Genomic DNA, 16,772 nt, shown 5'->3' with positions numbered 1-16,772 from the left:
AGAAACAAGTGCTAAAGATGTTGAGATAGCTTTAAAGAAAAAAATCATGATGGGAACTTGCTCTACAGATACTAGAACTTATTTTAAAGCTCTAAGAAAACCAGAGTCAATAGTTTGTGTCAATAGAGTTTACAGATGGATCTAGGGAAAAGAAGCCATGAACAGGTCCACGTGACCTATTGCTGAATGTAGACCAATGGAAAATGACCCAATGAACTGTGTTGCTGAAAATAAAGGAATCTACATATGGAAACATAATCTTGTATTTCTATTTACTTTAACTAAAATCAAATACATATGAATGAAAGATTGTAATTAAAAGCCTTAAAAGAGCAGATATATATATTTATTTATAAAAGAATTCTATGATATGTGTATAAATAGATGAAATAGTTTAAAACCATAAATATTCATAATGACATTAGTGATTGTAACATAAACTATTATACATATTCCATATTACTGACATATATCACTGATCAAAACATAAACTATTAAACAAATCAGCAAAAAATCAGAAAACTGGTGTTAGAAATCTATGTGCTTACTCTGAGGTCAGTAGGCAAAGGTAGAGCTTTGGTTCCACTGTAGAAATGGTCAGTTTGACAGCAAAATGTGCCTCTCGCAGTAGGGGACAGAGCAAACTCAGCATATAGATGAGTTGGGTAATATAGTTCTTACAGTATTTAAAAAAATAAATCTGTAGTGACAGAGTAAGTAGTCAATCTCTTCAATATTTTGTGAGGATTCGGAATTTAGTGTAAGTTGAATTCTCAGATAAATTTTCTGTAGAACTGATGAAAGCAAGTCCCTTCAAGGAGACTTTCATTCAAAGGTAAGAGACTTGTTAGAGGAAATTAGAGTTGGTTGTCGTCCCACTTCAACTAGAGTTATGAAAAGGCAATGACATTTGTCATCTCAATGGAGTCATGTTGAGCTTTAAAACTATGGCTTTGTGGGGGACATTTTAAAGAGTTTTGCAAAATTAGTACAGGGGTTACACATAGACCACCCCAGATGAGAACCGGAGTGTTTTGAACATGCTTAGTTTATATACTACACACATGATTCTGAAGCTGAATTTATACTCAACATGTGCAAGGTGCAATGGAAACTAAGCAGGCAGATTTGGGTTTGTTTTCTGGTTCCACCGTTTCATAGAGAAAATGGTTGCTCTTCCTCCCGGCCCACTTCCATTCTCTACATGGAAGGTCATAGAGTTGTTTAGAAGGTAATGATGTTCATTACATTTTTAATTCGGTTTAACCTAGGAAACAGTTGGAACTAGTTGGAAATAAGGTTAAATATATCAGAGCAGATTTATATTACACATCAGCATGCAGTCAAGAAAGTCATAGAAAAATATCAACTCTTATAGAAAGGTACTAATATTATGTTGTCAAAGAAAATATGTCAATGTGCTGGAGAGATAGTGCAGCGTTTTGGGCATTTGTCTTGTATATGGCTGACATGGGTTCAATCCCCAGCATCCCATATGGTCCACCGATCCTAGATCACTGCCAGGAGTGATCTCTGAGCCCAGGACCGGGAGTAAACACTGAGCACGAAAAACAAAAGCAAAAACAAAACAAACCAACAACAAAATAGTAAATATGTCAAAATAGGTTGTAGATAGTATATAGTGTGAACCTTTTTAAAAACAAAGCTTTCTTTAATTCCAATCTCTATATCTGTTTTTTCCTTTAATCATGGAAAGAGTAATTCACTAATCATTTATTCATTTATTCATTCATTCATTCATTTAATCATTCATTCATTTATATACTCTTTCAGTCCTTGGATTATTCACACTCTTCCCAGGAACATTTAGTCCAATTCACTTTCCTCACTCTTTCTGTTAGATAATTTATCAAGGGTGAATGATTATTCCCAGTCTTGGGGTGAAACATTTTTGTTTTTGTTTTTGGACCGGTGATATTGAAGGACCGGTGATGTTCAGGGGTCATTCCTGGCTCTGCACTCAGGAATGTACTCCTGGTGGTGCTCAGGGGACCATACAGGATGCCGAGGATTGAATCAGGGTCAGCTGTGGGCAATGCAAGCACCCCACCTACTGCACTATTGCTCCAGCCCATTGGGTTGAAATGTAATAGAACTTTGGTGCTAATGCTTTCTCCCACTATTACCCTCATATGCTAGGATGATACCTGACTATTTTTGATAAATACATTTGATTTGTCTCACTTACACCAGAGTTGTCTCCAGATATTCTTTCTGCAACAGGTGCAGGCTGATTTCTGACCAAGATAACTCTGTGCGATACCTTCTAATTGGGGAGTTTATACCTGGGACTTAAGGGATCAATACTTGTTCCCACGAGAATGTGAAGTTCCAGGGCTGAGATGGAATTAGAAATAACAATGTTCAGTAGTTACTTTCTGCTAAAGAGCACTTAAGTTTTCCTAAGAGAATATATGTTATTTTCATGTTACTGCCATTAGGAACTTTTTTCCTCATTACCTTGTTATAGTAAAACTGCTTTTTGAATTTTTTCCAGGAAGTTGAGCCTACTTTCACAGGCCTACTTTCACCCTGTCTGTAGATCTATATAATTGACTTTTTAAATTATAACTAGGAAAAATATAATTATACAAAAATGAAATTCAAAGCTAACTAAAATTTATGTGGTTGACTTTTTATCATAATGAGTAAAAATATGACTATAAAAATGAAATCCAAAGCTCTTCAATTACAGAGCACACGGTCTCTGTTGCGATAAGTGCTTTCTATTTGGTCATATTTGATATTATTAATTTGACCACTTTTTAGATTTTTGGAGGAAAACATAATCCTAATTCCCTGATCCATTTTTCCCTAAAAATTTATTTGAAAAATCAACCCTTAAAAAATCCTAGATAGGCCACAATCCACAGAGAAGCGGCAGGCATTCTGGTGAGCAACACGGCCCGGACAATGCTCCGGACCCGAATCGGGGCCAGCAACACCGGGGGGCTGGAAGGAGGAGGTGCCGCCAGCACACCTTCTCCAGATGGAACCCTGGCAACACTGAGCAGCAACTAACACGGCTCCAGGATTCGGGACTGGGACACATTCGAGCCGCACGGCCGCGTTAGCAGCCTCGCGACCTTTTCTAAAACCTGAAAACATACAATCTTTTAATGAAAACTAATTATCAAATGCCTCCTTATTAGGGTTATCTTGTTTGGGGATATAACTCCCACAACAATAGTGAGTTTTGTGTTAAATATGGAACGCAATCAAGGTGAAGAGAAAATAAAGTGAAATTCATCAGTTATACAGTTGGGGTGGGGGGCGGGGAGCATACCCGGGATTTTGGTGGTGGAATATGGGCACTGGTGAAGGGATGGTGTTTGAATACGGTATAACTGAGACATAAACCTGAGAACTCTGTAACTTTCCACATGGTGATAAAATTTAAAAAAAAATAAAAATAAAAAAAATTTAAAAAAAAGAAAAAAATCCTAGATAAATTTTTTTTTCCACTTGCACTTTATATGATTAGAATTTTATAGACCACAATCTGAAATAAGAGATTTTGTGTACTATTTGGCTATGAAGGTGTGAGAGTGACACCTTTCATCCTTCTGAGAGGACAAAGTTAGACCCAGTGAGTCTATGGGTTAACAAGCACACATAAGGAAGAAGGGTAATGTCATAGGATGGTTAACTGATGATCAACATTTCTTATTACATAGTCCATGCTATAGAAACGTGCTTTCCTTCTAGTGGAGGAAAAGCAACTTTGGCTGAAAATTCAGGACTTGCCATCTTCTTCGTAACAAGTTTGGAAGTCGGGTGTAGGGCCGTTGTGATTGCTCCTTCTTTCCCACATCCTGGCTATGTCATAGTCTCACGGTCCCCTAGAGTGACAAGGATCTTACCCCCAAGCTAAGCAAGAAAAAGGTGCCAGAAAAGACATGGTTGTATATTCAACCAGGAAAGCAAAAGCTTTCTCCAAATGGGGCACACCATCTTCTGATGAAACTTTTATCTGGAGTCACCCAAATCTCTGACTCTTGTGCCTCATCTCCTCAGCTATTGGTTTTAGGGCCTCTGTGGGGGGGGGGGCTTGACTGTGCTCCAAAGGTAGTAGATTTTCTTTGGTAAGTCTCCTCTATCCTGCCTCAGAAATAGCTCAGAAGTCATGGGAGATTACAGGTTACCATCAAGCAATGGGGGAGGGGATCGGAATAAGAGGCAGTGACCTCTGGGTGTTCAGAGAGATATTCTGTGGGAACTTCCATATTGTGTCTTCTTTGGCATGGAGTTGCAGTTGTCAAGATGTGTGTGAAGTTGGCTATTTTATCCATTTTCAAGTTTTTATGAATTTAAGTTATTGGCCTGGTCTGAAATGATTTGGTGCACTTTGATAACCAAATGGCACTGTTTAGGTTTTTAGATCTTTCTATTTTCTTTATATTCTACACTTGGAAAGTAGTACAAAATGTGTTTTGAAAAGCTTCTATGGTTTATATAAGAAAGAATTCAGAATGAAGATGATAATTAGTGACAACAAAGCCATAACATGACAAAAAAAAATCTGTGTTTTTGAGTGCTAAAGAATGTAAAAGATATTTAAAAAGAGAGAAAAAGAAAAAAAAAAGATTTCTTGAGCAGGTATAGCAGGGAGGGTGTTTGCCCTACATGTGGCTGACTGAGGATTGATCCCTGGCATATGGTACCTCATGTCGACCCAGGAGTGATTCTAGAGCATCGAGGAGAAAGTCCTGACCTGTGCCAGGTGTAGCCCAAGTCATATCCCCAACCACAATGTAACTAATATGACTGTAAACACAAATGAAAAAGATAAACCTGAGATACTAGTGCTATTCAAAGCAATTAGTTTATTTCCTACTCAGGTTTATGCATAATTTAGAGTAAGTAGACTATATTAAGACTCTAGACAATTTAGGAAAGCAGACTAATAAAAATTAATAGCATTAATTTTTATATTAATAAACAAATTGATTTTTTAGCATCAAAAGAAAAAATAATTCTGGAACAAGAATCTATTTTGTAAACCACATGTATTTCTTTTAACTTTTTTTTTTGCATTTTGGTTCACACCCAGTGATGCACAGGGGTTACTCCTGGGTCTGCACTCAGGAATTATCCAGGCAGTCCTCAGGGGACCATATATGATGCTGGGAATTGAACCCAGGTTGGACTCCTGCAAGGAAAACACCTATCTGCTGTGCTATCGCTCCATCCCCTCTTTTCATTTTTAACATTCAAAAAATTCAGTTTCTCATTGAGTAGCACAAATATTATTTGAAATTATATTAAAGGAAAAATTATTTACATGAAACGTTACTTCATTTTCAAAATTCTAAGACCATAAAGAGGTAGCATCCATTTAAGATGTTAATATTCAGAAAAATGACAGTGTTAAATATTTCTAATAGGGTGATTTGCTGTATGCAAGTTTGAGATGAACTTAGAAAATCCTTTTCCCCATCAATTTTATAGCTTCTTTGACCTCCTTATTCCTCAGACTGTAGATCAGGGGGTTCAACATGGGTATCACGATGCCATAAAATACTGAAGCCACTTTCATGTTCTCCTGGGAGTTATCAGAGGGAGGCTGTAAGTACATGTAAGACAGAGTGCCATAGAAAACGATGACAGCTGTCAGGTGGGAGGCACAGGTGGAGAAGGCCTTCTTCCTCCCTGCTGCAGAAGAGATCTTCAGGATGGCAGCCAGGATATAGATGTAGGATATAATGACCACCAACACAGTGAATGTCAAGTTAAACCCCACAAACACAACAAGAAGCATGACATTGATGTCAATACTGGAGCATGAGAGGGCAAGAATTGGGGGAACATCACAAAAAAAGTGATTGATAGTGTTAGACCTGCAGAAGGACAATGAGAATGTAAACCCTGTGTGCACAGAAGCATTAACTGAGCCCACCACGTATGAACCAGCTACCAGGTGAATGCAAACTCTTTGAGACATGATTGTGGAATAACGAAGTGGGTGACAGATGGCCACATAACGGTCCACAGCCATGGCAGCCAGAAGGTAGCAGTCATCAGTTGCAAACTTTGCATAAACTAATAATTGGACTACACAGGCCCAGAATGATATAGATTTATTTTCTGCTATGAAGTTGTGCATCATTTTGGGAGTGATAGCAGAGGTATAACAGATATCCACAAAGGCCAAATTCTGTAGGAAGAAGTACATAGGGGTTTGGAGTCTGGAATCAGTCCTGATGAGTGAGATTATTCCAATGTTACCCACCATGGAGATTATGTAGATGAGTAGAAATAAAATAAAGAGGACATAGCGATATTTGTGCTGGGAACTAAATCCCAGGAGGATGAATTCAGTCACTTCAGTGATGTTCTCTAGTTGCATGGCTGTTGAAAGTCTAGAAAAAGTGGTTGGAAGAACCTAGAAAAGAACAAAAACATTTCAGATTCTAGGAAAGGAATTAAAAATTAACTTTTTTCTTGAATTGTATTTTCATGGCAAAAAGCTCCCAACCAGATCTACTGCCTTCTCAAGTTTTTTTCTATTTCCTCAGATTTTTTAAAAGAAAATTAATCACAGTGAGATACACAGTTGCAGGTTGTTCATGATTGGATTTTAGTTATATAATATTTCAACACCCAGCCTTTCACCAGTGTACATTTCCCATCACCAATGTCCCCAGTTTCCCTCCTGCCCTCTCTTTTTTATTTCCTTGATAAGAAATCACTATATAGAAAGTGGTCTGTGAGATAAAGTTTTATTCTCAAAACAAAAGTTTGTGGAAGACAGACATATATATGTGATTATAAGAAACATACTTTAGCAAGTATTTTTACTATGTATTGGAAGAATCTATATTTTAATTATATATACCGCATGGAGACAGTGGTTTTGTACCAGTTATCAGCCCCGGTTCCATCCTCTGCAATGGGGATCATAGGGTTGTTTACAAGATAGTGCTGTTCATTATATTTTATGATAGTCTACACAAGGAAACATTTGGAACTAGGGAACAAACATTCTTGGAGCGTTATACAAATCAGAGGAAATTCATATGATGCATCAATATCTAGAAAGCTATTATATGTTTGTAGTTTCTAATAAAAACACCCAGTCACTCACACTTCATTCATTCATTTATTCGTAGGCAAATATCCATTCATATGGAAAGGTGCTCATATAGTATCAAGAAAAATATGTCAAAACAAATTATGAGTAGTAGATATAGTGTGAACATTTTTTAAAACAAAGCTTTCTTTGACTCCCACTATCCCTGTCCTTTATTTTTTTACTCAGAAAAAGCTGTTATCTTTTTAAAGGCTATCCTTTCAATTTTTTAATTGACTTTTAAAAATTGAGATACACAGTTACAAAGTTGTTCACCATTGGATATCAGTCATACAATGTTTCAACACCTGTTCCTTCACCAGTGTACACTTCCCACCACAATGTCCCCAGTCTCCATTCTCCATTCTGCCCCCAACTCTTGTTTGCCTCTATGTCAGTCACTTTTCTTTTTCGTTTAATTCTCTCTCTCTCTCTCTCTCTCACACACACACACACATCCTCTCTTTCTTCGTGAGTGGCTATTCTTATACATTGGGGTGCAGAGAGAACCCACTGAACATATAGGACTCTTCATTTAAAAACACTGAATTGCTTCGAAAAGGAAGCAGAAAACAGAGGTGAAGTCTATTTTGTGATGAAGTGAAGTTAAACTGAGGTGATTTCTCTAAAATTCAGCACAGGGCTAAGGATTCAATAGTGAGTGAAAAAAATTGGTCTTGATGACCAACACAGATGGTACATTTACTCTTCTTCCCATCTTCCCTTCATCCATACTCACACTCCACTCATTCATTCAGTTCATACAGTCTCCGAGTCTTTGGTTCATTCACATTCTTCCCAAGAACACTCGGTCCAATTTACCTCCCTCGTTACATTTATCCCCACACCAAGATTATTCCTGGTTTGAGGATGAACCTTCCTAGAACTTGGCTCTGCCCCTTTGTTCTACCATACCTTACTCTGTTTGTCTGACTTAGACCAGAGTTGCCTCCAGATTTTCCTTCTGTGCAGGCTGATTTCTGACCTAAGTAGCTCTCTGAGATACCTTCTAATTGGAGAGTTTATACCTGGGACTTAGGGGATCAATACTCCCTCCCATGAGAAGGTGAAGTTGCAGGGCTGAGATGGAATAGGAAATAACAATGTCTAGTAGTCGCTTTCTGCTAAAGAGCATTTAAGTGTTCCTAAGAGGATAAATGTCATTTTCATGTTTCCTTCATTAGGAATATTTTTTCTCATTACCTTTTACAGGACAACTGCTTCAAAATTTTTTTGTTGTAAGTTAAATTGGGAATATTTTTACATATCTCAGAACATATTTTCATATGTGTAGGTGTATAGAATTGGTATTTCACCATAATTAATAACAATATGGCTATCTGAAAAAAAAGAAATTCAAAGCTAACAAATCTCAACTTCAGAGTTTATTGTCCCTAATGCAATAAACATTTTCCATTATGTTGTATATTTCCACTTTGCCATTTTTATATTGGAAGTAAAAGCATAATTCTGATCCCCCATTCATTCTTATTTTTCCCTAAAGTTTACTAAAAAAGTCAAATCTTATAAAGTCCTATATAAATATTTCCCCACGTAAGGGATAAATTTATAAAACCAAATTTTAGAGACCACAATCTATTTTTTTTTCTTTTTGTGTCACACCAGCAATGCACAGGGGTTACTTCTGGCTCAGTACGCAGGAATTACTCCTCGCACTGCTGGGGATCATATGGGATGTTGGGAATCAAACCTGCGTCTGCAGCGTGCAAGGCAAACGCCGCACCAGCTATGTTATTGCTCCAGCCCCAACAGGCCACATCTTAAATGAAAGATTACATGTACTGGTTTCTCTCTAAGGTTGTTAGAGAGAAATTTTTCATTCATCTGAGGAGAGAGAGCCAGACTCAGTGAGTCTGAAGGATTAAAAAGCACACACATAGGATGGAGAGTGAACATCATAGATGTTAATTGATGATCAACATTTCTTATCACACGAGACGTACTTTATCTCTGGAATGTGGTCTGCTTTCTTGTAGAGGAAAATCAACTCTGGTTGAAAATTCAGGACTTAACTATCTTCTTTGCAACAAGTTTGGAAGTCAGGTGTGAAACTGTTGTGACGGCTCCCTCTGTCCCTCATGCTGGCTACATCACAGTCTCATGGTCCCTTATAGAGTGACAAGGATCCTACCCCCACGCTAAGCAGAAAAAGGTGCCAGAACAGGCACGTGTATACTCAAGCAGGACAACAAAAGCTTTCTCCAAATCTGGCATACCACCATCTTTTGATGGAACTGATTTACCTGGAGTCACCCAAATCTCTGACTCTTGTGCCTCATCTCAAGGCCTCTGTGAGGGAGGGCCTTGTCTGTGCTCCAAAGGTAGTAGATTTTCTTTTGGTAAGTCTCTTATATCCTGCCTCAGGAATAGTTCAGGAGTCTGGGAAGATCCCAGATTACCATCAGGCAATGGGGGAGGGGAATGCAATAAGAGGCAATAACCTCTGGATATTCAGAGCGACATTCTATGGGTTCTTCCACACTGTGTACTAAAGTCTTCTTTGGCATTGAGTTCCAGTTCTCAAGATGTAAGTCAGCTACAACATTAATTTTTTTATCAATAAAATTTTTTGGCCTGGACTGAAATGATTTGGTTCACTTTCACAACTGAATAACATTATTTAGTTTTGTAGACCAACTTTCTTTATATCCTATACTAATTGGAGTAGTATACAGAAAATGTTTTAAGAAGCTTCTATGCTTTATACGAAATAAAATACAGATACAGATGCTAACTAGTGAGAGTATAGTCATAACCTGACTTTGATAATCAGTATTTTGAGTGCTTAAGAACTGAACAAGAGGTGGGAGGGATAGCACAGTGGGTAGGGTATTTTGCTTTTTACTCCACCAACCAGGCCTTGGTTCCCAGAATCCCATATGGTCCCCAGGCACCACCAGAAGGAATTCCTGAGTGCAGAGCCAGAGTAACTTCTGAGCATTGTTGGGTATGACCCAAAAGAAAAATAAAAGAACTGAACTAATATGATTTTACTACGTGAAAAGGATAATTGTTTCAAATTACTTTGAAAAACATTCAGTTTATTTTATACTAAGGTTTATAAATAATTTAAACACACTATATTAAGAGCCTCTTTGTAGATAATTTAGGAAACTTGCTTGAATAATGAAAAATAATGACCTTCAATTTTGACATTGAGAAATAAAAATTGATATTTTCTAATCTTAAAACATTCAGTATTTTGAAACAAGAATAAATTTTGTAAAGACTATATATTTTTTACTTTTTAGTATTTTAAAAATTCAGTTTCTCATTATCAGTAGTATGTATATATGCTTTGAAAGTACATTTTAAATAATTTAAAGATGTTATGTTCCAAATTCTAAGATATTAAAGAGGTAATATCAATTTAAGATATTACTATCTAGAAAAATGACTGTTAAAATACTTTTATAGGGTGATTTGATGTGTGCAAGTGAGAGTCAAACTTAGAAAATCTTTTTCCCCATCAATTTTATAGCTTCTTTGACCTCCTTATTCCTCAGACTGTAGATCAGGGGGTTCAACATGGGTATCACGATGCCATAAAATACTGAAGCCACTTTCATGTTCTCCTGGGAGTTATCAGAGGGAGGCTGTAAGTACATGTAAGAGAGAGTGCCATAGAAAACGATGACAGCTGTCAGGTGGGAGGCACAGGTGGAGAAGGCCTTTTTCCTCCCTGCTGCAGAAGAGATCTTCAGGATGGCAGTCAGGATATAGATGTAGGATATGATGACCACCAACACAGTGAATGTCAAGTTAAACCCCACAAACACAACAAGCAGTATGATATTGGTCTCAATACTGGAGCACGAAAGGGCAAGAATTGGGGGACCATCACAGAAAAAGTGATTGATAGTGTTAGACCTGCAGAAGGACAATGAGAATGTAAACCCTGTGTGCACAGAAGCATTAATTGAGCCCACCACGTATGAACCGGCTACCAGGCGGATACAGACTCTTTGAGACATGATTGTGGAATAACGAAGTGGGTGACAGATGGCCACATAACGGTCCACGGCCATGGCAGCCAGAAGGTAGCAGTCATCTGTTGCAAACGTCACATAAACTAATAATTGGACTGCACAGCCCCAGAATGATATAGATTTATTTTCTGCTATGAAGTTGTGCATCATTTTGGGAGTGATAGCAGAGGTATAACAGACATCCACAAAGGCCAAATTCTGTAGGAAGAAGTACATAGGGGTTTGGAGTCTGGAATCAGTCCTGATGAGTGAGATTATTCCAATGTTACCCACCATGGAGATTATGTAGATGAGTAGAAATAAAATAAAGAGGACATAGCGATATTTGTGCTGGGAACTAAATCCCAGGAGGATGAATTCAGTCACTTCAGTGATGTTCTCTAGTTGCATGGCTGTTGAAAGTCTAGAAAAAGTGGTTGGAAGAACCTAGAAAAGAGCAAAAATATTTCAGATTCTAGGAAAGGAATTAAAAATTAACTTTTCAGTTGAATTGTATTTTCATGGCAAAAAGCTCCCAACCAGATTTACTGCCTTCTGAAGTTTTTTTTTTTATTTTCTCAGATTTTTTAAAAGAAAATTAATCACAGTCAGATACACTGTTGCAGGTTGTTCATGATTGGATTTTAGTCATATAATACTTCAACACCCATCCTTTGACCAGTGTACATTTCCCATCACCAATGTCCCCAGTTTCCCTCCTGCCCTCTCTTTTTTATTTCCTTGATAAGAAATCACTGTGTAGAAAGTGTTCTGTGAGATAATGTTTCATTCTCAAAGCAAAAGTTTATGGAAGACTGACATATATTATGTGATTATAAGAAACATACCTTTGCAAGTATTTTTACTATATATTGGAAGAATCTATATTCTAATTATATATACCGCATGGAGACAGTGGTTTTGTATCACTTACCAGCCCCGGTTCCACCCTCTGCAATGGGGATCATAGAGTTGTTTACAAGATAATGTTGTTCATTATATTTTATGACAGTCTACACAAGAAAAATTTGGAACTAGGGACCAAACATTCTTAGAGCATTAAACGAGTCAGAGTAAATTCATATTATGCATCAATATCCAGAAAGCTGTATGTTTGTAATTTCCAATAAAATTACCCAGTCACTCACACTTCATTTATTCATAGGCAAATATCTATTCGTGTGGAAAGATGCTCATATAATATCAAGAAAAATATGTCAAAACAAATTGTGAGTAGTAGATATAGTGTGGACATTTTTTAAAACAAAGCTTTCTTTGACTCCCACTATCCTTGTCCTTTATTTCTTTACTCATGAAAAGCTGTCATATTTTTAAAGGCTATCATTTCAATTTTTTAATTGACTTTTAAAAATTGAGATACACAGTTACAAAGTTGTTAATGATTGGATATCAATTATACAATGTTTCAACACCTGTGTACACTTCCCACCACAATGTTCCCACCACAATGTAGAGGCAAACAACCCCAACTCCTGTTTGCCTCTATGTCAGTCGCCTTTCTTCTTCTTTTACCTCTCTCTCTCTCTCTCCTACACACACACACACACACACACACACACACACACACACACACACACACACAGCCTCTCTCTTTCTTCCTTCTTCCTGAGTGGCTATTCTTATACATTGGGGTGCAGAGAGAACCCACTGAACATATAGGACTCTTCATTTAAAAACACTGAATTGCTTTGAAAAGGAAGCAGAAAACAGAGGTGAAGTCTATTTCGTGATGAAGTGAAGTTAAACTGAGGTGATTTCTCTAAAATTCCCAGCACAGGGCTAAGGATTCAATAGTGAGTGAAAAAAATTGGTCTTGATGACCAACACAGATGGTACATTTACTCTTCTTCCCATCTTCCCTTCATCCATACTCACACTCCACTCAGTCATTCAGTTCATATAGTCCCCAAGCCTTTGGTTCATTCACATTCTTCCCAAGAACACTCGGTCCAATTTACCTCCCTCGTTCCATTTATCCCCACACCAAGATTATTCCTGGTTTGAGGATGAACCTTCCTAGAACTTGGCTCTGCCCCTTTGTTCCACCATACCTCACTCTGCTTTGTCTGACTTACATCAGAGTTGCTCCAGGTTTTGCTTCTAGCGCAGGCTGATTTCCGACCTAAGCAGCTCTGTGAGATACCTTCTAATTGGGGAGTTTATACCTGGGACCTAAGGGATCAATACTCCCTCCCGTGAGAAGGTGAAGTTGCAGGGCTGAGATGGAATAGGAAATAACAATGTCTAGTAGTCGCTTTCTGCTAAAGAGCACTTAAGTGTTCCTAAGAGGATAAATGTCATTTTCATGTTACCCTCATTAGGAATATTTTTTCTCATTACGTTTTACAGGAAAACTGCCCCCCAATTTTTCTTGTTATACATTAAATTTGGCACATTTTTGCATATTTCAGAACATATTTTCATATGTGTAGGTCTATAGATTTGACATTTCACCATAATCAATAAAAATATGGCTACCTGAGTTAAAAGAAATTCAAAGCTAACAAAGACCTAGACAAATATTTCCCCATGTAAGGGCAAAATTTATAAAACCAAATATTAGAGACCACAATCTAATTTTTTTTTCTTTTTGGTCACACCAGCAATGCACAGGGGTTACTTCTGGCTCAGCACGCAGGGATTACTCCTGGCAGTGCTGGGGACCATATGGAATGTTGGGAATCAAACCTGGATCTGCCGCGTGCAAGGCAAATGCCGTACCAGCTATGCTATCCCTCCAGCCCCAACAGACCACATCTTAAGTGAAAGATTACATGTACTGGTTGGGTATAAGGTTGTTAGAGAGAAACTTTTCGTTCATCTGAGGAGAGAGAGCCAGACTCAGTGAGTCTGAAGGATTAACAAGCACACACATAGGATGGAGAGTGAACATCATAGATGTTAATTGATGATCAACATTTCTTATCACATGAGATGCACTTTATCTCTGGAATGTGGTGTGCTTTCTAGTAGAGGAAAATCAACTTTAGTTGAAAATTCAGGACTTAACTATCTTCTTTGCAACAAGATTGGAAGTCAGTTGTGGGACTGTTGTGATGGCTCCTTCTTTCTCACATGCTGGCTACGTCATATTCTCATGGTCCCCTAGAGTGCCAAGGATACTACCCCCCACGCTAAGCAGAAAAAGGTGCCAAAACAAACACTTCTATACTCTAGCAGGAAAACAAAAGCTTTCTCCTAATTTGGCACACCATCTTTTGATGGAACTGTTTTGTCTGGAGTCGCCTAAATCTCTGACTCTTGTGCCTCATCTCCTCAGCTATTGGTTTGAAGGCCTCTGTGGGGAAGGGTCTTGGCTGTACTCCAAAGGTAGTAGATTTTCTTTTGGTAAGTCTCTCATATCCTGCCTCTAAAAAAGCTCAGGAGCCTGGGAAGATCCCAGATTACCTTCAGGCAATGGGGGAGGGGAATGCAATAAGAGGCAATAACCTCTGGATATTCAGAGCGACATTCTATGGGTTCTTCCACACTGTGTACTAAAGTCTTCTTTGACACTGAATTCCAGTTCTCAAGATGTAAGTTGGTTACATCATATTTCTTTCATCAATTTAATTTTTAGTCCTGGACTGAAATGATTTGGTGCACTTTCACAACTGAATGACGTTATTTAGGTTTTTAGACCAACTTTCTTTATATCCTATACTAATTGGAGGAATACAGAAAATCTTTTAAGAAGCTTCTATACTTTATATGAAATAAAATACAGATACAGATGCTAACTAGTGAGAGTATAGTCATAACCTGACTTTATTAATCAGTATTTTGAATGCTTAAGAACTGAACTAGGGGCAGAAGGTATAGCACAGCGGGTAGGGTGTTTTGCCTTGCACTCCACCAGCCAGGTCTCGGTTCCCAGCATCCCATAAGGTCCCCAGGCACCACCAGCAGTTAATTCCTGAGTGCAGAGCCAGGAGTAACTTCTGAGCATAGTTGGGTGTGACCCAAAAAGAAAAGAAAAGAACTGAACTAATATGATTTTACTAGGTAAAAAGAATAACTGTTTCAAATTACTTTGAAAAGCACTTAGTTTATTTTATATTAAGGTTTATAAATAATTTAAACACACTATATTAAGAACCTCTTTGTAGATAATTTAGAAAACTTGCTTGAATAATGAAAAATAATGACCTTGAATTTTGACATTGATAAATAAAAATTGATATTTTCTAATCTTAAAACATTCAGTATTTTGAAACAAGAATATATTTTGTAAAGACTGCATATATTTTACTTTTTCATATTTAAAATATTCAGTTTCTCATTATTAGTAGTATATATATGCTTTCAAAATACATTTTAAAGAATATTTTTACATGAGATGTTATCTTTCAAATTATAAGATATTAAAGAGGTAATATCAATTTAAGATATTAATGTTCAGAAAATGACTGTTAAAGTATTTTTATAGGGTGATTTGATGTGTGCAAGTTAGAGTCGAACTTAGAAAATCTTTTTCCCCATCAATTTTATAGCTTCTTTGACCTCCTTATTCCTCAAACTGTAGATCAGGGGGTTCAACATGGGTATCACGATGCCATAAAATACAGAGGCCACTTTCATGTTCTCCTGAGAGTTGTCAGAGGGAGGCTGTAAGTACATGTAAGAGAGAGTGCCATAGAAAACAATGACAGCTGTCAGGTGGGAGGCACAGGTGGAGAAGGCCTTCTTCCTCCCTGCTGCAGAAGAGATCTTCAGGATGGCAGTCAGGATATAGATGTAGGATATGATGACCACCAACACAGTGAATGTCAAGTTAAACCCCACAAACACAACAATTAGCATGACATTGATGTCAATACTGGAGCACGAGAGGGCAAGAATTGGGGGACCATCACAGAAAAAGTGATTGATAGTGTTAGACCTGCAGAAGGACAATGAGAATGTAAACCCTGTGTGCACAGAAGCATTAACTGAGCCCACCACGTATGAACCAGCTACCAGGTGGATGCAAACTCTTTGAGACATGATTGTGGAATAACGAAGTGGGTGACAGATGGCCACATAACGGTCCACGGCCATGGCAGCCAGAAGGTAGCAGTCATCTGTTGCAAACATCGCATAAACTAATAATTGGACTGCACAGGCCCAGAATGATATAGATTTATTTTCTGCTATGAAGTTGTGCATCATTTTGGGAGTGATAGCAGAGGTATAACAGACATCCACAAAGGCCAAATTCTGTAGGAAGAAGTACATAGGTGTTTGGAGTCTGGAATCAGTCCTGATGAGTGAGATCATTCCAATGTTACCCACCATGGAGATTATGTAGATGAGTAGAAATAAAATAAAGAGGACATAGCGATATTTGTGCTGGGAACTAAATCCTAGGAGGATGAATTCAGTCACTTCAGTGATGTTCTCTAGTTGCATGGTTGTTGAAAGTCTAGAAAAAGTGGTGGGAAGAACCTAGAAAAGAACAAAAATATTTCAGATTCTAGGATAGGAATTTAAAATTAGCTTTTTAGTTGAGTTGTATTTTCATGGCAAAAAGCTCCCAACCAGATTTACTGCCTTCTCAAGTTGTTTTTACTATTTTCTCGGAAAATTTTAAGAAAATTGAATCACAGTGAGATACACAGTTGCAGGTTGTTCATGATTGGATTTTAATTCTATAATATTTCAACACCCATCCCTTCACCAGTGTACAT

At 37.6% G+C, this 16,772-nt stretch overlaps 3 protein-coding genes across 3 annotated transcripts; all 3 read right to left on the bottom strand.

Moving 5' to 3' along the window:
- Positions 1-5,440: 5,440 nt before the first annotated feature.
- On the bottom strand, positions 5,441-6,370 carry LOC129406097 (olfactory receptor 5AK2-like). Its single transcript, XM_055143945.1, has one exon. The coding sequence runs from the start codon at positions 6,368-6,370 to the stop codon at positions 5,441-5,443; it is 930 nt and encodes a 309-aa protein (XP_054999920.1).
- A 4,193-nt stretch (positions 6,371-10,563) lies between these two features.
- LOC129406087 (putative olfactory receptor 5AK3) lies at positions 10,564-11,493 on the bottom strand. The gene has a single exon (XM_055143924.1). The coding sequence runs from the start codon at positions 11,491-11,493 to the stop codon at positions 10,564-10,566; it is 930 nt and encodes a 309-aa protein (XP_054999899.1).
- Positions 11,494-15,564: 4,071 nt separating this feature from the next.
- LOC129406098 (putative olfactory receptor 5AK3) lies at positions 15,565-16,494 on the bottom strand. The gene has a single exon (XM_055143946.1). The coding sequence runs from the start codon at positions 16,492-16,494 to the stop codon at positions 15,565-15,567; it is 930 nt and encodes a 309-aa protein (XP_054999921.1).
- Positions 16,495-16,772: the final 278 nt, after the last annotated feature.

Source organism: Sorex araneus, chromosome 6 (genome assembly GCF_027595985.1).
Source record: "Sorex araneus isolate mSorAra2 chromosome 6, mSorAra2.pri, whole genome shotgun sequence".
Lineage (NCBI taxonomy): Eukaryota > Metazoa > Chordata > Mammalia > Eulipotyphla > Soricidae > Sorex > Sorex araneus.
Note: the sequence above shows the minus strand (reverse complement) of the source record. Positions and strands in the feature narration are given on the sequence as shown.